A 27646-nucleotide genomic window follows, 5' to 3' on the forward strand; every position below is an offset into this window, starting at 1 on the left:
GTAGAGAGCAATGACTAATTGCAGGGATGTAGCAAAGCAAGCTGTACGGAGTGTTCACTGCTAACTCACTGTAAGGAGTAGGTTCTTCCCATGTCTGATACCTGAGGTGACTCTAGTCGTATGTAGTTATTCCCACGAATCTGAACGTGGGAAAAGACATTTTACAGCTAGTGGCTGGAGAAAATCTGTGGAAATGTTTACAGGCGTTAACAGCTTCTCTCAGAGACAGATACATGGCTGGCAGTTTTATCCCATGCCTCTTCCATGTCGCTTATCTTCTGAGACCCACCGGGCCGAAGGGAGAGGCACATTTTGTAGAGGCCTGTCACAGAGTGCTAGTTCTGGCGCATGGGGGAAACTCACGTGGGGGAGTGGAACCAAACTTCTCGTGACCCTAGGTGAGCGGTCTCCTTTCTGAGTTCAAGCTGGACTAGATATGGGCGAGGCTAGAATCTAGCTTAGAAAAGAACAGTGGTAGTTGCTCTGTAGAGCAGTCTGGGTGGTTTTACTTTCCCCCCAAAGTTGAAGTCTTCCTAGTTACCACTGTGCCCTAAAAACAGGTCTATCTTGGGGAAGGGAACCAGGCTAAAAGTGAAGCTAAGTGAGTGGAACACAGGAACACAGATGTGAAACAACGCAATAATCTTTACCGAGCAGTGAAAGTGTGGTCTTTGTCAAGGATGGACGTGTGAGGGGAACTGATTTATGGATCATCTTTGTGGTATTAATGATACTAGCGAGTGGGGAGGAGGAAGAGTGACTAATGGGCACAGAGGCAAGACACAATGCACTGCAAGCGTGTGGGTGCAGAAATGGAAAGACTATAAGGATACGTGCTTATAATCCCTGCTGCTGGTCCAAAGCTTGTTGAGAAGCCAAGTTGGGGGTGGATTTGCCTGCAATTAGCTTGTGATTGGCTACTGTGATAGCTGTAATAGCTGAAACGGTAGCAGTGGCAACTGCTATAGTTGTACCAGGTGACTGTTCTCCTGCCACGCACAGAGCAATTCCAGACTTTCTGCTGCTCTAAACTGCTCTGAGCACCACTGATTCAGCCGCCAGGACATTGGCGCTAGCTGAAGTTTCCAGAGCTGTAGTCCGGGAACAGGATTGCAGAGCCACACCTGCTGGAGGAGTTCCTAGCCCAAGTGACCTAACAGGAGTTTATTGGGCTTGGCAACAGTGCACATTGTGTAGAGCAACAGAGGGTAGACGTCCAGAAACGACCCACTTCTCCGTAAGACACCAGTCTGACCAACACACAGTGCAAGCCAAGGGACTCCTTGTCTTGTTCTGGACGCCATCTTACCCAGGCTACTGTTCTCCCCGGCTTTAAAAGGCTGCTTTTGACAGGAAGGAGCTCTTCTCCTAGCGTTTATCTGTAGAGGGATTGGGATAACAGCTGATGGTTTTTGCTGTGGTGCGAATGGCTGTGTGAACACAGGAAACTACAAACTCACACTGGGGACAGGGACACGTCTGGTTGTGAAGCCCAGTAAGTACGCCTACCGCCTAGGTACCGTTATTTCTCTTGCTCTGGTATCAGAACTAGCCCCTTTAAAGTCCTTGAGCAATTCTCATTACCTCATCATAGCAGGCTCATCCCTGGCTCTCCAAGGCTCCTGGATGCCCACTCCCTTTGCTGAGCGGGGCTCTGCTGTGTCCTTTTGCCCCAGCTCCCCCTTCTCCTCATGAGCAATGGGATCAGGCCATTCTGCTGGCAGCAGCCTGAAGCATTAAACAGTGACTTAATCCAGCGGACAGATGTTCCGGGTGTCTGCCAAAAGTATGTCACCTGTGGAGGGCAAAGTTGGGGCTTAGGTAACCCAAGGGCAAGTGTTGCCTTTCTCACAAAGGGATGCAGCAGAGCTGATGTTCTTGTTGAGATGAAAACCACTGTGTGAATGACAACAAGCTCACGTTTGGAAGAGGGACGCGCCTTCATGTTTTGCCTAGTAAGTGCAGTCGGATTCCTGTAGTCTCTTTTGACTTGGGGTAAAGCTACCCGCTTTGCAGTTGGCAGCTGGCTTCCCGGCTCTTCTCCTCTTCGGCTTGTGGTTCTGCAGCTGCTGGCTGAAATGCAATCCCCTTTCCTTCGGCACAGGCTTTGGTTCTGGCCAGAAGCAGAAGTCCTCATGAATGGGCTTTGCAGCCTGTCACTGCCATGGTGTTCTTGATCCCACAGACAGCCCGGTGGGCTGTCCTCACTTCAGGACACAGGCGACTCCGAGTTAAATTCAAAGCTGTCTAGCCAGGCTCTGGATGCCCAACCTTCCCAAGTGGTGGCAAGGTTTTTGTTGAGAGAGGAAGTGTTGTGCGACAGTGGAAGTGGTGCGTACAGACCTGTCTTTGGCTCTGGAACGAGGCTCTTTGTTAGGCCACGTAAGTTCTCCACCGCGCCTAGGACTTCTGTTTTCTGTGAAGCTTCTTTTGGGGTGTTGGAGAGCAGCAGTGTGCCTGGGCTCTGGTAATTTGTGTGTGAGCATATGTAGTGACCGGCTTTTGTTTTCAGGCAAAATGCCCTGTGCGTCCAAAACAGCCCTTCCTTGTTGTCAGCCTGACTGGGTAGCAGAAACGGACTGCACATCTGCCGCTAAGTTTTAGGGACTGGGGTCTCCACAAAGTCCAAGCAGGGACAAGTCGTGCTCTCAGGGATTAGCCCAAGGGAATTCCTGCCCCGAGCCCCTCCCTTGCAACTAGTAGTGTTCCTGGTGCGCAGGGAGGATCTCCTAAGTCAGTACTTCCCACTGCGGTTTTTGGGGCAGTAGGAAGCACTGGGTGAACGATGGTGCCTACACACTCACCTGTGGGAGCGGGACAAGGCTCCTTGTGATACCCAGTAAGTGCTCTCCAAATGTGGCAGGCATACCTAGTGCTTGTAAAGCTGTCCTTGACCTCCAGGGAATATGCGCTGTCAAACAGTTTTTCTCTCATCTTGGGAGAGATCTGCCATTCTAACTGCAAGCAACGGGGTGGACTGGAGGAACTGCAGGGGAAGGCGGCTGAAGTTTGGTGGGCGCCCATCAGTCCTGGCCCCCAGCACTGGCCTCATCTCCCATAGCTAGGCTGTTAACCTCCGCTCCCAGCCCTGGGATTCTCCTAGCCCACATGCCTTTCCTGGGGCCCCTCATGTCCTTGGCCAAGGCGGGCAAAGCCTTGGGGAAAGGGGCTGCTTCCAAAGTGACTTGCTAGGCTTTTTGTTATGGAAGGAAATGCTGTGTGATTATGGCTCCAGCGACAACAAGCCTACCTTCGGCTCAGGGACCAGACTGTCTGTCAGACCAAGTGAGTGTTCGGCTTTCATGTGCCTCCTTCTTCAAAAGACCTTAAGTGTCCCCTAGAACACCACGTAGGCTTAACTCTCATATCGGGACCACCTTACAGAGGACGAGGAGACCATACAACTGAATTCACTTAGTGCGGATGATGTAAGCCAGCAGAGAAGTTTTGAGTCAATGAACTTATGCCCAAATGCCCCCATAAACGAGTGACTGGAGCTGAAACACGCTGTCACGGGTGGGAGCGTGGCTAGGCGCAGCACTTTTCCTGCTAGAGAAATGCACTAAGAACACCACACAGAAGTGGTTTAAGACAGAGGGGCAGATTAGTCGTGAGCAATAATAGAGCTGTGGTTTAGGACAGACGGACTGATCGACCGACATCTGTCCAATGCCTGAGTGGGGCTGTGGAAGGCTGGGGGGGGGGGGGGGGGGATTCGTAATGTGGGTTCAGTTCTGGTTCCTCCGCTGCAATTTTTGTGCAGTTTGGGCAAGGCTCAGAGTACGCTTTGTTTTAAATGTTTCTTGATGTGCTAGCTTAAAAGTTATGTGTGTTCTTATTCTTAATTCTTATTCTTTAGTCTTCTTCTGAATCTTATTGTTTTCCCTGAACAAAGTCAGATGCAGAATAATTGTTTCCAGCCTGGATAAGGTGTGGCTGTTGAAGGGAAAGGGAGGAAGTCTTAGGCCTGAATGTTTGTATGGAGGACTGAATCGCGGATGAACTGATTGTCAGAAGTAGAAGGCGTCTCCGTAAAGCCAAGCAAGTGAAATTGCCCACCGCAAATCCAATTAGCAGAAAGGCAGCAGGTTTCCCTTTGAACCTGTGGATCCCGCTTGCCCAGAGTGTAAAGGAGGGGACATCCAGTACAGCCAGACCAGTGAAAGTGTCGCCAGCTGGGAGCTAAGTTTCTGTAAGGTGCTACGCTGTTGTGAGAACTTCCGCAAATTCATCTTTGGCTCAGGGACTAAAGCGATCATCTTGCCAAGTAAGTGGGTTAATGGTTGCATGCTGCAATATCATCTGATGGTTATTTCCCAACACGCGTGCTGCAGGAGCAGGAAAGGAAACAGACACAAGAAAGAAAAGCAAACCAAACCAAACCCTTGTGCTCTCAGTGAAAGCCTTGTTTTCTGGTTGAACTGGGGAAGCGAGGGAAAGAACGCTCTTTTTGGTTTCTGAGACCAACGCAAGACCCGGCCATTCTGCCGGTGAGTCTGAAAAATCCCTGTGCCAGTGAACGACTGGTTTTCTCAAAGGAGCTGGAGAAGTTAATCTCTGGCTTTCACCTATCCTTCCTCTCTGTGATGTAGTTTCTGATGCAAATCCCGTCTCCTGTCTAAGGAGTTCATCTCACTCCTTGCAAAATGAGCAAGGAGGGGTTTCAGGAGCGGGCTGATCGTGGGTGATTTCTTGTTAGGGCGTGTACCACTGTGGAACAGCAACGCGGCAAAAGCCCAGTTTGGGCCAGGGACGCGGTTGCACGTTCATCCAAGTATGTTTGCCTCTCCTGCTTCTCCGTTTTATCCTCAGACCTTCTGATGTCTTTCCACTTTAGCCAGCTTAAGAGCAAACAGAGAAATCTGAGGAGCAGCTGTGAGAGCAGGAGGTTTCTGACACTGTTTGAAACACTGTGCGTGACAGCAGACAGTTCACCTTTGGGAGAGGGACCGTGCTAGTTATCAGACCCAGTGAGTATGGGGGCAGTGTCTTTTCCGTCTCTGCGCCACCCTCTGCACTCCCTCAGTTCAGTGTCTGACTCCTGTCGTTTTCTTCCTCGCTAAACATCCGTGCTTTAGCCCCCCCGGGGCTAAATCCCACGGCCAGCTTGGACTGTGCTGCCGGCTGTAGCAGGTGAGGAAAGGGAGACCTTGTCATCCCTGGCTCCGTTTTCCAGGCCTCAGAGACTTTCAGGGGTCTTTCCGAGGAGCAGAAGCAGCACTTTATTGTTGAGCTCCGCAGCACAGTGCCAAGAGGGGCACTGCACGAAAACTGCTGTTTGGGATGGTGGCAAAGCTGTTAGTTCAGTTGGGTATGTTGCAGCACTTTCCCTTTTGCCCTGGTTGCAGCGACGTTGCTATGTGCTGTCTGTGTGCATCTCTCCCCGCTTTACTGGCTTCCTTAGGAGCTCTGGCCGTAAGCGGGGGTGGTTGCTTTGTGGATGTGGACAGCTTTAGATGGGTGGAAGGCCTGAACTGAGTCTGGGCTTTCTGAGGGAGGATAAAACACTGCAGGTCCAATGCGGTGAGTGGAAAGACGACACTAGGGGAAGGAACATCATTAGCTGCAACACCCAGGGAGTACTGGCATTAAGCCGCCACTTTGCATTCCAAAGCAAAAGGGGGTTACCAGGAGTCTGCTTTGCCTTGGCAGTTTCCCCCCTCCCCCTTCTAAAATCGGGCATGTTTTATGACCAAACGCCCTTTTCACAGCTTTTCCCGACCAGCTGACAAGCTACCGTCTGGACATGCCTACCTCTGCTGGGCACAGGTCATTGGAAAGCTGCCTCTGAAGCCCATAGATGCCCAAACTTGTGACATTTCCCATGGACCTGGGTGCACTTAAGCAGACCTTTCACATGCACGGTCTTCTCAGTTCCACGTCGCTGTTGCTGTGGGTGAGATTGGAGCCTGTAGTCAGACAGCTGTGCAGTGCCTTGAATCCTGGCACGTCTTGCGCGAGATCATGCGCAGGGCTGACAGAGGCATTTTTGCAGTGAGCTGTGTCAGAGTGTGTATGGAGCAGAGAGAGTGACTTTTGGAAAGGGGACTGTGCTTTCAGTCAGAGCTGGTGAGTAGGCGACTGCCCTGGGAAGTGGAATTGCTTCCTCGTTCTCTTTTTCCTTATTGTCTTGTGGGGAAGAAGCTTGGGAACTGAACTGTGAAGTTCTCCAGAGGCTCTTGGGACTTGATTTAGCGGCATGCCCCGCTGCCTTGGCCTCCTGTCAGGTATGTCACAGCACCTCAGCTGCTTGCAATGACTCTCTGCCTGCACTCTCTGCCTTCACTCACTTCACACAGTGCTCACTCCCTTCACTCCAGATGGGCATGTGCCTTGTAGATAACAACACTCCAGATACCTTTGGAAGCCTGGCGCAGTCTTAGCCAGAGTTGTTCAGGGGGCTGCAGTGAAGTCGTGCAACAGCATTCGCAAGAAGTGCCTGTGAGAGTTAGGGGCCTATGGCTCTAATGTTTCAAAGATGCTTCAAAACCTGCTTTCTGTAAAGCGCCGGATACTCTCCCTGGGTTTAGATGAAACAGTTGTGCGTCTGCAATGTGTATATATATATTTTTTCCTCTCCAAACACTGCTGATGTTTTTGGTGTTTAAATGTTTTAAACCTCCCTTTCCAAAGGTCCAAAAGCACTTGGGTTCTTTGGAAACAATGTAGTTCCCCTTGGTATTCTTGGTGCTACTTCGGCAGGGCTTGCTACAGACACTGGTTCTGTCCATCCCTCTGCATAAATACGTTAGACGTTCGGACCTTTCACGCTCCAGGGACGGCCAACACGCTGGCCCCTTTGCAAGAGCCCAGCAAGTTACTGGAACTGGGGGGAAGCGCTGCTAGTTTTTGTTAGCTCCTAGAGCACGGTGTGAAAGTTGGTGCGGGCAAGCTGACGTTTGGCCGGGGGACCGTTTTAACCGTGAGACCTGGTGAGTAGCGTGGCACAGCTGGGAAAAAGGGCGATTGGCCATCAGCCTTGGCAGATCTGAACTGGGGAGAGTGCTCAAGCTTGAGGCACGCTATTTTGAGTCCTAACCTCGCTGAGGCTGGCTGAGAATGTCACAAGTGGCTGCTGTGGAACTTCTTAGGCACTCTTAAAGAGGTGGCTTGGACCAGCATGCCTGAGAACCCTGAAGGTATTCTGCCGAGTTGTGCTGAAGAGTGGTGGAGGACTGCGCGCATGGCACCTGTGCATGCCTTTAAATGCAGTCGCCTGCTGAGACTGAGTAGAAGTGTGCTGGGAATCCTTGCAGGGAGAGCCTGTTTTGCCAAAGGCAGGATTTCCCAAATCAATAGACTGCCCATCTCTGGGAAGCAGTCGTCCCCTCTCCTTTCCAGTCGCCCTGTATTTCAGCCATATAACACCAGGCAATGAGCTGGTACAGTTCAGCCGGTCTACGGAGCTGCACGTGACGTTCCCGCAAACTAGCCAAATGGCCTTTAGAGACTGGAAAGCTCTTCTCTCATGCTCCAGGTCCCTGAAATAAAATACCTTTGGTGTTGTATTTAATGATTTTTAGATTGTAGAGAGCAAGCCTACACCTCTGAGGTCGGTGTGTTTGTTTGAAACAGGCAACCTCTGCCTCTGCCTTGCTGGGAAGCTCCTCTGTCAGCTGCGCTAGAAGCCTTCCTTGTTATGGGGGCGGGGGGTGTTGGTGGGTGGGTGAGACAGTTTGTGTAATGGCCTTTGTTGCTGTGAGTAACAGCGGCTACAGGTACACCTTTGGAGCCGGCACAGAGCTGACTGTAGACCCTTGTAAGTACTGTAAAAGCCATCTTTTTGATCCCTGCAGGGCAACGCAAAAATATCCATAACAATAATGTGGGAGAGCGAATGTTCGAAAGTCTTCCTCCGAGCGTGCACAACCCTGTGCCTTTTCTTGGCGTACCGCAAAGCTGCGAGCAGCTGTGGGAACAGTGGGGATAGGGCAGTAAGCTTGCCTTTGGAAAGGGGACGAAGCTATTGACAAAGGCATTTTTAGAAAGACACCTTTACAAAAACGTGGTGGGATTGAGAGGAATGCAAACATCTCAACATACGTATGCTGAGCAGAGTGGGGAGGCTCCTGCAGGGGTGCTAATGCAGCACCGCAGTCTTTCTGGACAAGGCCACGGTGTGGTGACGAGAAGCTGTGTACTAGGCCGGTCTCCGGAGAAGGATGCAGTTGTAGAGCAGGAGTGAATGCTTTGATTCTGTCCTTTGTCACTTTTTCTCTACTCAGCAGGGAAAGACACATGCCAGCCTCCTCAGAAGACGAGAACGGTTCCTTTCTGCTAGCTGTAGGGTTGTTGTAAGGCTGTGTGTGGCTGTGGCAATTTACAGGGGGAGGTCTTGGCACGCTCACCTTTGGACATGGAACCAGACTTTCTGTGCAACTCAGTGAGTACCTCTGTGATAATGCCGAGGTAGTTGTCTGAAATCTCGGGGAGGAACAAGGAGCTGCTGGTAGCCCACTTGGGAAGAGTAAGTGGTCACTCCGCGAAGCAAGAGCTCGTTACCTGTCTTTCAAGCTGCTCTGCGGAGAGGTGATGGCCTTGCCTTATCAAGGTTCCTAGGTAGCTGGGTCCGTATGACTGATCAGTGTTTTTTGAAATGAGTTATCAGCCTGCCAAAAGAGCATTTGTTAAGCTTCTAAGCTGCGACACTGCCCCCCGCCCCCCGCCCTTTTCTTCGAATGGGAAAGGGAAAGGAGTTTTAATGTGTTCCCATGCAGCAACCGGGAAAGCCACCAAGGCCAGCTTTTCTGCGGTCACACTGTTTGCAAACACGTGCAATCAGTGGTCCTCTCCGTCAAAGCTGGAAGACATCGCCAACGAGGAAAACCTTTAGGGGAAGTCCAAGCTAGAGTTCCCAAAGGGTTAGCTGGGGAAGACCGTCTTAAAAGGAACGCCACGAGAGCCAGGCCCTCAGCTTTGGAGGCAACACGGCAGTGGAGGGGAGACATGACTTACAGGGTTTTTGCTGTGAGGGCAAATACTGTGTGAACAGTTATGGAAACAAAGCCATCTTTGGGGGAGGAACTCGCTTGAGGATAAGACCAAGTAAGTTTTAAAGGCTTTTTCCACTCCATTTTGTAGAAAAGGGAGATACAGACATCGACCCTTTCTTCTTTTTCTTTTCTCTCTCTTTTTTTTTTTTTTTTTTTTTGGTTAACAGTAATGATCTATAGCATGAATTTCACGCAAGGGCTGCTGAGGTACACTCTCGTTTATTCACTGCTTTCTGTTACCTGCTTCCTTCCTTTCGCTTTAGAAGACCCAGGTCTTAAGCCTTCCTGCTCAGGAACAGACCTCTTGTGCCATGACTGTCCCTGTGTAACGCGGGGCAGGTCAGTTTGCTCTGTCTAGCACAGCTTGGGGTGGCTGCCCTTCAAAATGCTGAGGAAAGGCTATGCATGCTAATAAAGATGCAAAATTGTCCATAAAACCCAGTGAGTATTTAGGCTCTCGTATTTTAGTGGACAAAGAAGGGAAGGGGGACCGGAGGAGCTGGGATCACGTCCAGGATTATTACACGGGATTATTTGCTAAAAAAAACCTTGCTTCTAATGGGGTATTTTCACAATTCGTCTGGAAACTCTTCTGGTGTTCAGTGACCTGGTAGAGCTCCTGGCTCTTTCCCCTGGGGTTCAGCGTCCTCAGCCCTGGTGAACAGCTAGGTAAATAATCATCAGAGCGTACTAAACCCGCTGAATGCTGTTCAGGAGCAAGGGAAACAATGAGAAACAAATCAGAAAGGACAAAGGACAGCGAGAAAGGAAAGCGTGTTCAGTGGGAAGAGCCTCCTGTTGGGAGGTAGAGAGCAATGACTAATTGCAGGGATGTAGCAAAGCAAGCTGTACGGAGTGTTCACTGCTAACTCACTGTAAGGAGTAGGTTCTTCCCATGTCTGATACCTGAGGTGACTCTAGTCGTATGTAGTTATTCCCACGAATCTGAACGTGGGAAAAGACATTTTACAGCTAGTGGCTGGAGAAAATCTGTGGAAATGTTTACAGGCGTTAACAGCTTCTCTCAGAGACAGATACATGGCTGGCAGTTTTATCCCATGCCTCTTCCATGTCGCTTATCTTCTGAGACCCACCGGGCCGAAGGGAGAGGCACATTTTGTAGAGGCCTGTCACAGAGTGCTAGTTCTGGCGCATGGGGAAAACTCACGTGGGGGAGTGGAACCAAACTTCTCGTGACCCTAGGTGAGCGGTCTCCTTTCTGAGTTCAAGCTGGACTAGATATGGGCGAGGCTAGAATCTAGCTTAGAAAAGAACAGTGGTAGTTGCTCTGTAGAGCAGTCTGGGTGGTTTTACTTTCCCCCCAAAGTTGAAGTCTTCCTAGTTACCACTGTGCCCTAAAAACAGGTCTATCTTGGGGAAGGGAACCAGGCTAAAAGTGAAGCTAAGTGAGTGGAACACAGGAACACAGATGTGAAACAACGCAATAATCTTTACCGAGCAGTGAAAGTGTGGTCTTTGTCAAGGATGGACGTGTGAGGGGAACTGATTTATTTTTTAGGATGATTGGAGTTGACAGGACTGTATGAAGTACAACATGAGTGACTAAGCACTTGGACAGGTTACCAAGGGAGGTTTTGGAGTCTCCTTCCCTGGAGATATTCAAAACCCACTTGGATGTGATACTGGGCAATGTGCTCTAGATGACCCTGCTTGAGCTGGGAGGTTGGATAAGATGATCTCCAGGGGACCCTTCCAACCATGGCCCTTCTGTGATTCTATGAAAGCAGGTTTTTGTTACAGCAAACAACATAGCATGTCTATGAATGCCTACCAAATTACCTTTATCCAAAGAACGTGGCTCATGGTGAAATTGAGTGAGATTTCTGAGGTATGAGGCTTTGAATTGCACAGTGGAAAAAAAAGAATCCACCTAAAATAGTAATAAGGTAAATATTTCCTAAGACAACAGCAAAATGGAGTTCAGATGTAGGTTACTACCAAAAGGTAATGGCAGTAATCTCTTTTTTTCTATAATATCTACTGGATATTTTAGAAAATTATCTTCAGTGCAATCAGAAACTGTGGAGTTTTCCTATGAGAGCACACTTAAATCTGGCAGGTATTATAGATGCATGCAACTTGTTTTCCCACAGGGGTAGTTTCACGCTTGCAACATTGTGAAGTAAGCTTTGTGTCATGGTGTTTCTTCTAGAAATCTTAGTAAAATCATGTTCAGAGTAGAAACCAAATTTTTTTTTAATCCAGATGTATGAACTTTCCAAGTTAGGAAAATATAGGGTTTGAAAAATAACCAATAAAAACAGTTTAGTCTGTTTCTCTCCTTCATTCAGAACAAAATTTTGCATAAGAAATTTGTTCCCTAACTGTAATTAAGCAGAGATTTCCTGGTAGCTGCTCAGATTTGGAGATATAAAATAAAATGATACTAAAGCTAATCAAAAAATAAAGGAGGCAGTTTTTAAAGGAGGCCTGCAAAGGAGGGTAGACATTTTATTAAATAGGGGCGTGGAACAAAAGGATAACATAGACTGTTCAGACTCAATGGCAACAGCTGGAAGGCTTCTAGATGCTGTCTGAAAAGTTGTATATGCATGCACAGCTTGACAAACAGATGCTGCTAGAGTGTGGAGACAGATGAAAGAATAAACATGACTAATTAGGTGGTGGACAGTAGCTAGATTAGTGAGTATCATCAGGAGCGACTAAGCAGGCTGAAGGGAGTGTTTATTTCACTATATATAGTGAGGAGGTGTCCAACAACTTGCCTTGGTTAGATTATTCCAGTAACCACCTTGCATTCTGATGTTCCTAAACCTTCATCCGGTGTAGACTTTTATATGCGTTTATGTGCATTTTGCAAAGCAGTGTATCACAGTGTAATACTGGGAGTTATGGCAAACTTGCATTTGGAGCTGGAACTAAACTTACAGTTTCTCCAGGTATGTCTGAATTCTCAGAGGTGGCTCTTCTTCAGAGTATTTTTCTTGCTTTACAAGATATTTTGCCTGTTTATTTTTCACCTGGTGTAAGAGCAAGTGACTTCCGTAACTGCGTATATATTTTTTTCCTTCCTTAGTCCTGTCAATGAACTGGCCAAAGTAGAAATTTTACACATACAAGAAAAAATTTCTTGGAAAGTGAATGACAGGTGGGCTCCTAAATCCCTCCTAGACTAGTAAAAATCTTTGGAGGAGAGGCAAAGGGAAATGGTGAAAACCAGCATGGGCCAGCAAAATGCAGAGTGATGAGAACTGCCTCATAAGGTTGGGCTAACAGAGATTTCCCTAGCATGTGGATGCTAATACCTTAAGATAATGAAGCTCACCTTAAGATAGTGAGACTCCTTGTTCTGTGTTGATACAAATTACGAGCGTGTATTTGGCTTTTGCTTTAGACTTCTTGAGTAAATTGTTATAAATAGATTATGAGTTTTTGTCATATTGTGAAGCACTGTATAAATACTGGAAGCTCATGATACAAGTCCGTGCTTGGGAATGACAGCAAGCTCATAATCACAGCCAGTAAACGTTCAACACTGGGGAATTACCCAGGCGTTCAACAACTGCATGAAATTTGGAGCACATTAGAAGTGAAGCCTGAAACCTTTGGAGAGCAGTGTGACAAATTTGAAGAGCTAGGGATGGAATAGATGCTCAGGTAGAGGGGAAGGAGGTCAGGAAGTTCATTTTTGTATGGCTCTTGTGAACAGATGGAGAGGTGACCCTGACCACAAAATAATTTTGCCTGGACAAAAAAAATTGAAACAATAATGCTGTACGTGTTGCTGCCACAGGATGGTCACCCAAAGTCATTTTAAACAAATGTTTGCAATAAACTCCTGAAGAATAAGTCCATAAGTGGCTATTGAACGTGATGGTTCATGAAAATCCTCCAGCTCATAATCCTCAAACCACTAATTGAAAGAGACTGCAGGGAACAGAGGAGTCTGCTCTCCCATGTGTGACCTGTTTCTTATATTCTTTCTCAAATAACTTGTAACAAGGCTGGGCAATGCTTCCTTAGCTGCCCTCTGCCCTGTGCAAACTGACAGCTTGGAGGCACATGGACATCAAACTTCACAATTCACAGCAGAAAAAAACAATGATGGGCAACTCCTGCAGCTGGAAAAATGGATAAGCAAATCCAGTAGTCCAAGAAAACTAGGCTTCCAACATCTTTCTCTCTGATCTTTGTTAGTCAGGTATTTCTGTGTACCTTAAAGAGTCTCTTCAAACTGGGCACAATATTTTGAGGGCTGTGCACTGTATAATACTGCTTAGGATGAAATTGCATTTGGAGGAGGGACCAAGTTCCTGGTTTCTCCGGGTAGCTTTCATTTCCCAGACATAAAATGCATATTTTTTTCATCCCTCCATCCCCATCTCCCATCATCCCCTTTATCACTGTTTTGGAAATGTCTGAGAAAATAAGAACTCTTCTTTTGTCTGAAAAGAGAAAATACGCTAGATCCTGAGACAACAACACAGAGAAATCTATGCCAAAAAGTGCGCTTTCTACTTATAGGCTAAATGGCAGACTTGCTCTGGAGTCATCTTGGACTAATGTCCAAGTGAATAGAATAAGGGGGTTGTACTAAATCACCTACCACCAGTAACAGTAGATAAATTAATTTCTAGGATGGCAATATGGCTAACAGTGAGACCAAGTAAGTGAGAAATGATGAGGAAGAACAGAATTTATTATGCAAGTAACTTTCCAGGAGCAATGAGATAATATCACAGAATCACAGAAGAGCTGGGGCTGGAAGGGGCCTCTGGAGATCATTTGGACCAAACCTTCTGCTCAGGTAGGGTCAGCTAAAGCAAGCTGCCTACAACCATGTCCAGTTGTGTTTTGATGGAGGGAAATATTAAGGAAGAGTTGCGTGAGAGTTGATGACGAATTGAATGTTTGAAAGACATAAAACAACATACTCTTTGACAAAGGGAATGTTAAAAACAAAAAGTTAGATAGAAGAAGAACCCTAGATTGCCCTAGATAGACAGGTCTATCTAATTATGGATCTAAATAGAATTTCCTTTTGTGGAGCATTTCACAGCTGAAAGCTCCATCCAAAGACCTCTGGATATTGCAGAGGCCTGTACCACAGTGTGACTATGGAAGTAGTTACAAATTCACATTGGGATCTGGAACAAGACTTGTGGTTTCACCAGGTAGGTTTTTCCTGAATTTTGCCTAATTTGCAAGTTTGTTGTGGATATACACTAAGATCTGCAACTGTCAAAATTTTAGTAGTTTGAGCTTTTATTCTAACCAGGGGAATTTATTCCAAGGCAGCTGTGCAAGCAGTGTTCCTTGAGGCAAGTGAAAGTAGATATTTGCTTTTGAGGTTCTTCAGGCAATTATATTCCTGTAATAAGCTAAGACAAAACTCCACTCTTGCTTCTCTGTCAAGTAAGCCACGTGCATTTGTTCTATCCTAAGGGTAAATACAGGTCACTGCCATTGACCTCAGGCAAAGTCATGGATGATATAAGTCAACTGAAGATGCATTGAAGTGCAAGAACAGCCATAGTGTCTAGAAAACATCAATTTGTAGTGACTATCACCACTTTATCTGGTCTCTACTTGCAACAGAATGCCACAATGGAAGAGTGTACCCATAACTTTTTTTAATATTAGCGTTGGAATAGGAAATGTGATGCTTTTTAGCCTGGGTAGCCTCATCTATACCTACTATATTAGGCACAAATGCTGCAAGTGGGTTCTGTACATTACTGGGACTTGAATCCTGATTTGCAGAGCTGTCACAGCTACATAAGCATCCTTAATACATACTTCAGCTACCGTATATGTGAGTAAGTGAGGATTTATAAATCCTGAAGTCTGAAGGGTCAAATGTCTTCATAACTCCCTGTGGAGCTCTGAGATCTAGGTAGGGTTACATTGTTCAATGGAAGCCTTGAAGAACATAACTGTAACCAAGTCAAAGGGGTTCTTGAAAATTTTCCTAGGTTATGTAAATTATGGGGATGGAGAATACAAGCTTACATTAGGAAAAGAAAATTTGCTGGTAGTCAAGCCAGGTGAGTAATAAATGAGGAAATCTGCAGGAGAAAACAGACTGGAAGGCAGTGATCCTAACTATATGGTGCATTTAACAGGAATTTTAGGTGATGCTATAGAGGAAAAAATGCAAAGATTTCTCTAGCATTGCCCCAAAAGGTACCATATGCATTTGTAACCAGTGAACGATCATTACTTCATCTGAACTCCCTGTTCCTGACCCTACTTATTTTCTGGTAGATTTCTTTAGTACTTTGAGAGTCACTTAAGTCAGTGTGTTTCCTGAGTGTTGCCTTAAGCTATTCCCTGGTTTGAAACATTGTTGATCTGATTGTCAGGATGAAATTTTTTTAGAGGTTGACATCAGAGTGCCACCATGGGTTTGTGTAACTCATCTTATGGGTTTGTGTAACTCATCTTTGGAGCTGGGACCCAATTTCTTGTTACCCCAACTGAATTTGATCTTCCTGTACTACGTCAACACCAGGACTGGTAATCATTTGAACACTGGATGGGTGCACTAGAGACTTTCGTTGAAGCAGGTTCCCAACTGCTTTTAGGCTTCTCTTCACAAAAATCAGTTAAAATAGTCTTAGAATACAAGGACTGCTTGGGTATGATGTGATAGTGATCCACAGCAGAAAGGACAGCTAGACAAGATGGTCAGGGTTTCTGTTCATAAAGAGTTTACACAAGTTTAATAGAAACAGCATGCTGCAGTCATGCATAGAATGCTGCAAGCAGTTCACACACTGCTGAATGCTATAAAACAAATCTAAGACTTTTATAGAGCTTTGGGCTATTAAAGTTTCCTGACTTCATGTTTGCATCTTCAAATGATAATTATACAATATCTGGGGGTTATTCTGGCTAATGGCGCAAAGAATGGATTTTCCATGTCTCAGCCTAAGAGAAAATGTTATGATTTTTTGGGTTTAAAATCCAAAAGTGAAGTCCCCTTCCGTATTTGTATAAGTCAATACTACAGTGTGACAGTCTACTGCACAGTAGACAATACTACAGTCAGGGACTAGAAAAGCTGGATTTGTAAGGGGATGCACACTTGTAGTAATCCCTGGTAAGTCTCTTTCCTTCCCTTAGTTATATTTTAAAATGCCTTAGAAACCTTTTTGGGAAGAATCTGAATCCTAGTCTAAGGCTATTTCTCGTTGAAAAGAAAGCAGAAAGGCCTCTCCATACTTTGGCTTTCGATTGAAAGTAAAAGGGCAATGGGACCCTAGAAGGAAATGAGTGGAACATCATCTTTTTTTGAAAACTAGTAGTATTAAATCTACCATTTTCAGCAAGGATCAGAAACTGAAAAGATTGAATGAATTTTCAAATAACTTTGTGTTGTACCCTCTGGTAGACAGCTTTCCCACATATTTGGGATGAGGAGCCATTGGAATATACAACAATGCGTAGGCGTATGCAATACAGTAGGAAAGAAGTTATTGTAAAAGCCTCTTGTGGGGTGGGAAATTGAAAGATACAATAAACTCACGTTTGGAAGACAGACTAGATTTAAAGACAACCTAGGTGAGTAAGTTCTGGAGGACAGGCTGTGAAGAAGGGAGCAGTGTCCTCTGACTTGTGTTTCCAAATAGGTCTACTTTCTTGAAGAATGAACATAAACACTGGATGAGGGAGGAGGAAGGGAGGCTGAAAGAAAATGAACTCAGGATTGTTCCTCTGCAGGATGCTAGTGAAGGGGAAGCAGGAAGCCTGGGGATACTGGGAAATGAGACAACATCATCAATTTCATAGGTTAATGACCATGGCATATCATTGACCTTAGCCATTGTTGATGCTTGTCAGGTAGTAAAAATGTGTATGTAATAATTATGAAAAGCAAAATATTAGCCTTGGCAGGACTTTATTATGCAGACACCATAATTATACATTTTTGCCTTAAACTGAGGGGAGAAGTTTCAGAGACACTTGGATTCCTGTTTAAGTTATAACTTCACAGTGCATCAAGAAGAAATTTCCCAGATGACTGAGATTATGGTATGTGCAATGATTCAACTGGGGTATGTGGGATACTACAGAAGAGTAATTTTTGGAAATGGCACAAGGCTATCCATAATCCCAAATAAACTATTGAATTAAAAGTACCCATTAATTAGACTCAGACAGGAAAGGATATGATTTTGGGGCAAAACAAGCATCTATATCTGAGGCAATTCTACAAATATAAAATTGAAAGTTCTGACATTTTCATATCAACATAAGAATGATCTTTTACCACCTGCTTTTAGACAGGGATTTGGGGTTGATTCTTTTGGGTGCTTTTGTTCTTTCTCATTAAACAAATGTGAACATATTTGTTAATACTAAATGTTAATCCCTAATTCAGAAAGTTTCATTTTTTTCTGAATTGAAATTACCTGATTTTTTATTTTTCTGGAAACTATCTCTGCCATATAAAATTTAAAACGGGTTCTGGCAACTAAAACCCACTCTGATGCAGAAAAAATAAAAAAAAAAGCCTTCCAAAAAATTTTGTGAAAATGACACACGTTAGCAGAGGAAGCTAAGGAGAAGACACTCCAAGTTAAGTTGTTGTTGTTTCCAAAGGCAATTGGGATAAGCCATAGAATTTCATCCCATCCACATGTGAGCTTTAAAGATTGGATTAGATAAGTAAAATTGCTCCTTCTGATCCCCCAGAATCTTTCCTTGGCATCTTCAAAAGAAGCAGCACAGAAGATTATAGTAAATCTCTCTCACAGTTTAAGTGATGAATGAATAAATCTACACATGAACATAAATAGGACATTGCTTCCCACTAAGACATTTGGGAAACTTCATCCTGACTTTTTCTTAGTGGGAACTCATGCTGTAAGGTCAGGATTCACCCTGTTTAGTGTTAGAGAACAATTTAGTCCATTGAACACTTGATTTCTCCTAGAGTGTGTTCCTCTATTAACCCAACTTAGGCTTTGCTTTAGGGCGAAATCTTCTCTTTCGAAAGTTTGTCCGTAGCATCTTGGATTTGGCAATTTGACGTCCCTCAGTGTAATTTCAGAAGCAAGGCCAAACTCATTTTTAGGAGGAGGACCAGAATTATGACTGAACCCAGCAAGCTAAGCCACGTATTCACTTGTGCAAGTACTGAATCTTGGCAGAGAAACCTTATATTTTGGATGACTTGACTGGGGCTGGACTAAGACCTAGCATCTTTTATTTGAGTGTTGCCAGGTCTGGTGCACTGGGAGTCTAGGGTGGGAATCAAGTACCTAAATATGGGCATCTAGTGTTGCTGTAGACATCTAAGCATCCATACAGGGCTGGCATAGGACCTGCATGGCACTTTTTGGAAGCTCCGATGGAGGCCAGCCAGCAAACATCAAAAAATTGAGTGCTCAGCCATTGGAATTGCTCCTTTAGGGTCAAGATTAACTTTTGAGTGTGTGTCAGGGGCGTATCTTTCCTTTGAGATGGGAGATAACTCCAGGTTGACTCTAGCTTGTGGAATATCGCATGGCTTGGGTTGAGGAATGGTATAAAGGATCAAGTTCTGTCATATCTATTCTGGTCTGATCACAGACTGAGAAATTTTGCTTTAGAGGCAATGGAGACTGAGATGGATCAATACATATTTCAAGTTGTGTGTTAAGCCCATTTAAGATTTCTACTGCACCTAGTTTGGAAAAAAAAGGTACAAGTCTTGGTCTGATGTTGAAACAGGCTTCTATTGCTCTCACCCAGAAATCACCCTCTGAAAGTTTGCTTTTTCTGTAGACTAGTCAGGAATAGCATTCAAATATTTCTTCTTCTTCTACCTAGAAGATGTCCTTCAGTACAGATGACATTAGGCAGGGTGGATGGCTCAGGGCATCACTGAGCATCTACTCCTCAAACTTTCCTGTAAATATGAAGATCATAGAAATCAGTACAGCATCTCCAACATACCCGCCAAATCATTAAGACAGAATAACAGGAAACATGGGTCACAGCACTGTGGTTATAATGGTTGATACCTATCAAGACTGCACTCTGCAAATTTTCACAGCAATGTGCAAATCTGCAAAAGAACTTATGAGAAAACAGCCTCCGGTGTTGAAACAAAGCCAGCAGTCACCCTGAGCAAGAATGAGAAACGAGTATTTTGCAAAGCAGCTGCTGTTGAAGCTGCCTGCAAACAGACCTTAATTTGTATCTGCTCAAGATGAAAGCATTGCACAATTTGAAAGGGAAAAAAACACCCTAATTTGGAGAGAGGTGGACATGTAGCTGAGCATTCACTGTAAGAGGGAAGCAAAGTAGCTCTATCAATTCATCCTCTTCTCTTTAGCGTCCATAGTTAATTAACTAACAATGATATCCTCTAATTCATCTGTATTTTATACAGGGATCTGCTATCCAGCTTTTTATCTGTTCTTGTCTTCTCCTCCTTAATAAATTATCACAGAATTCCAAAACAATAACTAGGAGTGGGGGTGGGGTGGAATAAGGGGAAGTCAGAATATATAACATTAGACCAAATTCTGCATAGTCAGGAAAGTGGCAGCCTCGTTAAGTTTTTCAAAGCCAGGGCAAAACTGAGATAGATGAATTGTAATTCAGGAGAAGGGTCAGAAAAAGAACCACTTGGCTCTGTAGATAATGTTCTTTTGAGCTGACACCAGTAAATTATGGATACTTCTCTAAGGTGTTGACAGCTGGTAACTGAATAGATGAGAAACATTTCCCTCAGTGGTGTAACTTGGGACCTATGCTTTAATAAGATTTTGAAACAGTTTCTAAAAGCAAAGATTTTAATACAAACTTTCCCAGTGGGAAGAACTGAAAAATTCTTAATCTGGGAGCTAAACTACCTTTTGCTGTTTCTATATTAAAGCTTATCAGTTTTATGTGTAAGCAGGGCCTACTGACACAATAATCCTTTGTAAATGTTTAGATGTGAACTGAAGCTCAGGTTCAAACCTGTGACTGAGGAGTCCATCTGAAAAATGCAGTCAGGGGTTGCTCAGACCCTCAAATACATGTTGGCAGCAGTATGCCTTTAATCGTTTCATCTGTTCACCATTAGAGTATTGCAATACATATAATATTTTATCATTATGCATGAACAAAACTTTAGGAAAACACCTTCTTGAAGAGTCAGAAGATTTCAAGTGTTGGACAAGAAGAAATGCATGCCTGGGGTACCTGTTTACCAAATTGAATGTGCAAAAAGTTTAACCACAGGTAGTGTTTTGACATGTGCGGAAAATCCTAGTCTAACTGACTAGCAAGTAGAATTTGAAGCCAGAAAACAGAAATCAAAAGCAGATGTCTTAGATTTGCAGCCTTTAGTACCAAAAACCCCCTCTTCTGCAGGGGGTTCTTTTCCCTGCCTCCCCTCCTCCCCCATACTATACTGTAAGGTGTCAGAATATAGTGAAAACTTAATTTGTTTAATCGTTCTTTCCCTAAAAGGAAGCACGTGTTACTACTTTGTAATGACTTTCCTTTCTTTTTCCTATAGAAACATACTTCCTATAGGAATACTAGACTCGTAGTAAATTTGGACATCCTTAAGACTTCTTAGTTAATCCATTGTCCTTCAGTATTGGAGGAAGTGGGACTTTGAATGTTAGTGGGGCTTTGATAATACATTTGTGGAAGAGAGGAAGGTAAGAGTGATGTCAGTGTTCTTCAGTAGCCCGATGCTGCTCAGTCCTCTCTAGACACATGATTTCTCAAGTCAGTGAAGCAGGAATGGAGTGCTCTCTCTGCCTGTATCATCCAGAACCCTAAATTATTTCAGGGCAAGATCCAATAAGAATCCCAGGTTGCATGGTAGAGGTGAACGAGCTGTTACAGAGAGAAATGAATAAGTCACACATGGACATCTCGTATTTGCATGCCCAACTAAGTGTCATTTGGGATGCTCTAGGGATCCTACCCGACCATCACCTACCTGGCTCCAACACAAATCTCTGCTGATACACTGTGGAAGCCTTTATTCTCTAAAAGTGTCTTAGCACAAGATGCCTATGATCAGGCAACTCCACTGAGATCATGGAGGAACCTCCATACTTCAGAGGTCTATAAATTAAGATTGAAGGAACTACAGCTATGAACTACCATCTCTCTCTTCTCTTCTCCCCTTCCAGATGTTACTCCATCTCCTTCAGTCTATAGGTTGACCTCTAAACATGATGAAGGTTTGGAAATGTGCCTTATCACAGATTACTCCCCTGAAAAGCTTACTTCTACCATGACTGAAGGGAAGACAGATGCTGTTGTCGAGATGGTAACATCTGAGAACAAACAGGAAGCAAGCTACTTGTCAACCTACTGGGCCAAGAAAAATGAAATGCAGTGCGGTGCAAAGCACGAGGGGTTTGGAGACCTGGAAGGCAAGGATCCTGAAAGTGGTAATGTCGTTGTCATATGTATGCATGGGGCTAGGGATGATCTGGTCTCTGTGCAATTAGTATGAGCAAGTCTCACAAACCCTGTAGGCAATGCTGAACTATGTTCTCTCATAGAGCAGAAATGTTGTCTTGTTGCTTCTAAAAGGTTTTATTTCCCCTCTTCCTCAGTGGAAACACAAGTAAGGGTTAGTAGGCTGGTACAGTCACAGGAGAGAGATCTCAGAATCACACTGTGGAGGATATAAAGCTTGAAGTTGCTTTGTTTGATGCAGCACTAGTGCTTGATTAGATCTGATCCTAGGCTTGCCCAGAAAATAGCAGAAATAAGTGTTTATTTGGAGGTGGTAATGGCCAGAGTCTCTAACCCAGCCCTTCTAAGTAGAGACATCTTTATGAACTTTTGACAAAGTCCATTACTAATATCAATTAACTTTGTTGTTACTATCTGCAGGTGCCAGCACTATCTGTGTAACAGGGGTGTCTCAACACTTCAGGACAGGTATGAACAAAGCATTTTAGGAATAAAGTTTGGCCTGATTAGACTAGAAGTCTTCCTATTTTGGCTAATGTTCCCTTGCCCTCCCAATTTGCAGAATTCCTGTTGCAGCAAAAAGCTGCTCAGATTGTGAATTTCCAAAGGGGTACCACTGGATTTAAACATCAAGGCTGGAAGTCATTTGGTTTAACGTGGACTTCCAGATCTGAGCTGGTCATTTGATGTGACCACTGTAGTCAGTGGATATATATTCTAGCTAGGTCTTACCAAATAACCACTCCCTACCCTATAAACTTCCGTAAAATGATTTAAGGTACAGATTTAAGGCAGCTTCAGTGAATGTCTGCATTTCAGACTTCAAAAGAGCTATTTTTATTTTTGAGTGCACAAATACCTAATGAACCAAAAGATAAGCAGGTGGTTTCTGCTGTGTGGGTTCAGAAGCAATGCTGCAATAAAAACAAGCTGCATCTGAGCCAAGCTTATTCAGCTTGTTGTGGTTGTGGGCATGTATTAGCTAGTGCTGAAGGCCAAGCAATTGCTGTTCCCACTAGTTCAAAGCAGCCGGGCCTGCCTGTGCCTTAGCCCTGTTTGCAGAATAGCTGTACTTTTGCAGACCTGAGGTCTTGCTGAAAAGAAATGAGATAGACAAATATTTCCAAAATCCCACTTCAGAAAAACATTCATCAGTAAACTTCGTTGACTCAACCAATCATTTCAGAGAGACATTTTCAAAGCTATACATAAAGTGTTTTTTTGATAAACACTCTCCCCTTCCCAAATACAGATCGATATATTTTTGGATGAAAATGGCTTTATAATGAAGACAAACATAACAACCAAACAGACTTTATGTTTTTTGAATAACATTTACGTTCCTTTCCCCCTGACCCTCTTAAAAAAATATATGGGGAAAGGGAGGAGGGACTTTTCCTTCCAGCAACTTTGTTTCATAGCACATTGCTTTTAGCAATAGCTAGATGATTGGCATACTTGCCTATTGGAAAATCAAATGGTTATTGGATGAAAATATGGCCCTTGAGACATGGACTGGAAGCAATGACAGTCTCCCACTGAGAGAGTCCTGCTAACTGACCCTTTAGCTATTCTAATAAATAATTCTCTCACACAAAGTGGAACAGCTTCATTAAAAAGCACTATTAAATCTGCTTAGAAGTTAGAACGTCTCTGTTCTCTGGTGACTTTCATTCTCTGTTGCTTTTACAGATGAGAAGCTGAACCTGCTGTCATTCTCACAGCTGGGCCTGAAAATAATTTTAATGAAGGGAATAATTTTTAATGTGCTGATAACGATGCTTATGTGGAAAAAAAAGTGAGTGTTCACGGAGGATGGTGAGGCCTCTGAAGGAAAATGTTTGGATCAATGCATTAGCTATGAGGGATACACCACTCTGCTTATGCAGTTTGTTCATGGACCATTTACCTACCACCAGTTCAGTCCCTCCACTCCTTTGCAGATCTTTGCTTGGCCATGTAATTCTTTTCTCCACCCCCCAAGTATATTTCTATTTACCCCTCTACACACAAATTTAACTTTTTCTTCTTTCTATGCAGATGTCCCTCCTATTCCTACTTCCTTCCCTTGTCTGCCCTCATCCATCAGATTCATTCCCTGATCAGTCTCCAGCCAGGAAAGTTTGATGCTCCTTGGCTTTAAGAACTCACACCCAGTACATTAGTTTTGGTGCAGTGTCCCTTTCTCCTCTTTCTATTGCCTAGACACATCCAGTCTATGATTATTTGTGTGACTGTAACTCAAATCATGGTTTAAGAAACTATTATTTTTGTTTCAGGAATGAAAGCAACTAGATAGCACAGACCTGAAGTACCATAAAAGTCTGCTGAGGTATCTTTGCTGGCGCCTCATGTGCAAGAAGGAAGAAACGAATTTCTATTGGGACAGATATCACTTGCTGTTTCTGTATATCATGCTAGCCATTATATGCTAAGTTGCTTTATTTGCATTATTACAAAGCTACTCAAAAAATGAGCTTAAATTCTCAGAATTCTGCTCTGCCACATGCCTGAATCATTTAGCATAACAATTTTTCGTGAAGCATAGATTGCTACTAATCGATGAATTATAGATTGTCAAGCATCCCTGCTACTTGCATTAAAATGACATGTACAATTTCTGCTTGGGGAGTGTTGTTGAAAGCTGCAAGCTGAATATCCGTTGAGTGTGAATTTTTCATATTTCGATAGCTTTCATGTATGCATATCTTAGGATGGATACTTCCTGACCTTCCTCCCTCCTATTTCAGTTGCGAATTAAAAACTCTGAAAAACAAAGGAAGTCTCATTCAGGGTGCTGTGCATTGTATATTGCTGTCTTTTGCTAGATCAGAGAAGGACGTCTTCTTTTCTGTAAAAGATATGCTGCTAGATCCCCCAGGAGTGCAGAACTCAGTGGAATTCTCACTTCATTATCACAGAAGAAAAAAATGCTCTTTAATATTTTTTTAATCTGTTCTTCCTTAACATGTCCTTCATTTCCACCAGCTTAAGATTTGGCTTTGCCTTTACTACAAACTACTTTTGTTCTTTTTCTTTAGGTCTAATAAGCTTAGATTTCCTATTTTTTTAAACTATTATATAAAACAATACTGAAATACCTACCTCTTTGTGTGTGTGAGCTCCTTAGAAATAACGCATTCATGTGAAATTTGCATGCTGCTAAGTCTTGCATTTTACTGCCAGTCACTCTGATGTACTGACATTTCTTCAAGTCTTTGGCAGCTGTTAAAACAATTCTTATCAATAATAGGAAACCTGCTTGTCTTTTGTATATCTAATTTGAGGAACTTGTTTTTCCCTTCAGATGAGCTTTAGAAGTGATCCTGGCCTTTAGGATGAAGAAAGGAAGGGGTATCAGCAGGGACAGAATGTAACTTTTCCTTTCAGTCTGACTTGCCTACAGGGCACTGTTTATAATGATTGGCTTGTTCCACTTCGGGGAGAATGGCTACAAACTCTCTTTTCTCCCCCAGTCAGACACACTTTCTGACCGTATTCGGGGGTAGGACAGCTTGGCTGGCTTGGAGGGAGGGAGAATGGAGCAAAGCATGTCTCCTCCAGGAGTGCTATGTGAAAGAAAGTATGAAACACGGCTTGACCACAGTGAGTGGATGAGGAAGTGATCCAGGTTCTTAAAGGCAGATGTCCAGTGCTATGGGAGATTAGAAGCCTGTTGTATCCTGCCTCTAGCTGTTCCCCATTCACAAGCTTCACTGGGGAACAAGGTGCCTTCTTGGTATTAATGACACCAAACTGACTGGCCTATGTCTCAAGGTCCAGCCTGTTACTGAGAAGGTGAGAAAGGCATTTTCTCCTTTTGTGACAACTGTTTCTATGTCCTTTTGAAGCACCAGAGATTTCTCTGGAGGAAGAGATGAGAAGGATGCTCCGAGGGAAACATACTCTCTCAGCAAGACTCAAACCTCACTTGTACCTTCACACCAGTGCCCAAATTAAGTGGCAGGGAAAAACTCGCCAGACTAGTAGGGATGTTTCTCTTTCACAGGCTATTTCTCATCCTACTGGATTTACAGCCATTGAAAAAGCCTCTGATTTTAGAAAGGCTCGTGCCTCAAATGCTTTTAATCAAAAGTCCCGGTGCTTCATGTGGGAGAGCTTCTCTGTGTGCAGCCATTGCACAGTGCATGCTAAGGTCCCTGTCACAAGATAAAGAGTCCACAGTACTGAAGGGCACAAGATCGAAATCTCCCTGATCTTGTATAATGCTGTTGCCACCTGACCATTAAGTAGGTGGCCCGTCACAGAGTGATAGAAGGTTACTGACCCCTCCTGCCCAGGAACAACTTCCAGGTCTATTGCTGTCATTAGCTTAGCACAGATTACTTGGATTAGCTTAGCACAGATGCTAAGGGATTCATTCTCCTACCTCATCCTTGACAGAACAGCCACTCTCATTTTTCCCCAGCTGTAGAAAGCCAATGGGTATTTAAACTCCTAAATTCCAGTCAGCAGATGCTCTTGAAGCTGCAATTGTCATTAGGGCTGCTGCATCACGGAGAAAGAGAACTTAGTGAGGCTGCCTAGACTGTTTTTGACTTATAAGGCAGTATCAGTCCCACTTTCACACATTCCCAACTGATTAAACTTGCTTTAAAAACTTCAGGGATGTGCAAGAGCAGTTTCCATATTCCCTTACCTTTTGATATATCTCGTTAATTGTTATCCATGCTAAATCTTTTCTGTTGCATTTCAAACCCACTTCTAGCTGCAGGGTCAAGGAGGACTGTTTGCTACCTACCTGTTTACACGTCTCAATCTTTTCTCCTCCAGGGTAAATGCCCCCAACTATAAGATTGGCTGAGTGAGGGGATGATAAATAAAGTTAAATGTGTCAACTGAAATGAACATTAGCATGTAATCTCCATGACACTGAATTTGTAGGTCTAGTTTGAAGATACTTTCAAATCTTGAGGTTTCAATCTCTCATCACCATCATTCGTGACTCCATTTCCCCTTTGTGCTTTCTTGTTTATTTCAAAAGAGAGAAAAACCGCAGTGAAAAATGAGGGCAGGAAATAACAAAGTAGGACAGGAAGCAGAACGGGTCTCATGGCCCAGGCGGTGAAGGGAAAAGGATACATAATCAGTTCCATGACGACACAGTCGAGATCTGGGTCACCTTGTTCCCCTGCACCCTATCGCAGAAACCACTTCCTCCAGAAAGTGGAGCACAAAAATATAGAGAAGAGAGAGTAGGGCTGGTATGGCACGTGGCAGGGAGGCGGAGAAGCGTGCAGGAGAAGAGAGCAGACGTTAGACCACAAGCCAAAGTGAAACGGGGGTTAAGATACCCTCCCTTCCTGTCCTCTCACCACAGCTTAATCTTGAGTGGGGGGAGTTGTTGTGGGCAGAACAGCAAAGATTGAGCCATGTATAGTGTAGGTGGGGGAAAGAAGAGTAAAAGAGAAATTGAAAAGAGTGTTGGGTGGCAGGGAAGAAGAACTTAGCGGCATATAAGATTTCTGCATTTGCTGATAGGTCTATGCTGGAAAATCCTTCTGCTTCTCTCTCTTTCAAAAGGGAAAGGAAGAAGCAGCAACATACCAGTCATCTCTCATACTGGCAGGGAAAATGTTGCCATGGTCCACCTTGTCCACCTGTCCCCTCTGCCAGTTCCTGCCCCTAATAGCTAACTGTGAGCTGGAGATGAATTTGCATCTTTTGTAGGGGCTTTGTTGGAGAAAACACCCTGCCCTGCCTTTGTTACCCCTTATTACACATGGCCTTGTCCAAGAAACAGCCTCTCATCCTCTTCCCATGAACAGGGACCCTACAATGGTCTTTCTAAGGAGCAGAGTCTGAAGATCCCTATAGATTTGTTGAAGCTCATTAAGGTGTGGAAGTACCTCTAGTAAGACCTGAAATCTTAGGCTGAGGTTATGGGAACCAGAGGCACTGAAAGTCAGTAAAAATCACAAAAACAAAGCCATTCAGAACGTACATAATTCTTGTTTCACGTGCTTCTGTGCAGTTCTTCCAAGTGGCCACAGGAAGCCTCTAAGGTTCTCTCTAAAGCAAAAGGACAGGGTAGACTGAGCTAGACAAACCCACAAGGAGGCACTCACAGCTTATGAACAGCAGCGGGAGCAATGGCAAAGGGGAGACCCTGCGTGTGTTCCTCCTCCTGTGAACAAGTTAGCTCAGTTTGTCACCAGTCTGGCTCGTGAAGGGCTCTTCTTATCGGGAAAAGCAGCTCATTTACTATTTCTGCCTGCTGT

General features: G+C 44.3%; 1 gene segment (V, D, J or C); it reads left to right on the forward strand.

Moving 5' to 3' along the window:
- The first annotated feature begins 3197 nt into the window (after nt 1–3197).
- Nucleotides 3198–27646, forward strand: LOC104144754 (M1-specific T cell receptor alpha chain-like). The segment is given in 5 exon segments: nt 3198–3285; nt 21110–21373; nt 21825–21872; nt 23097–23202; nt 23684–27646. Coding segments are annotated over 5 exon segments (507 nt in total).

Source organism: Struthio camelus, chromosome 25 (genome assembly GCF_040807025.1).
Source record: "Struthio camelus isolate bStrCam1 chromosome 25, bStrCam1.hap1, whole genome shotgun sequence".
NCBI lineage: Eukaryota > Metazoa > Chordata > Aves > Struthioniformes > Struthionidae > Struthio > Struthio camelus.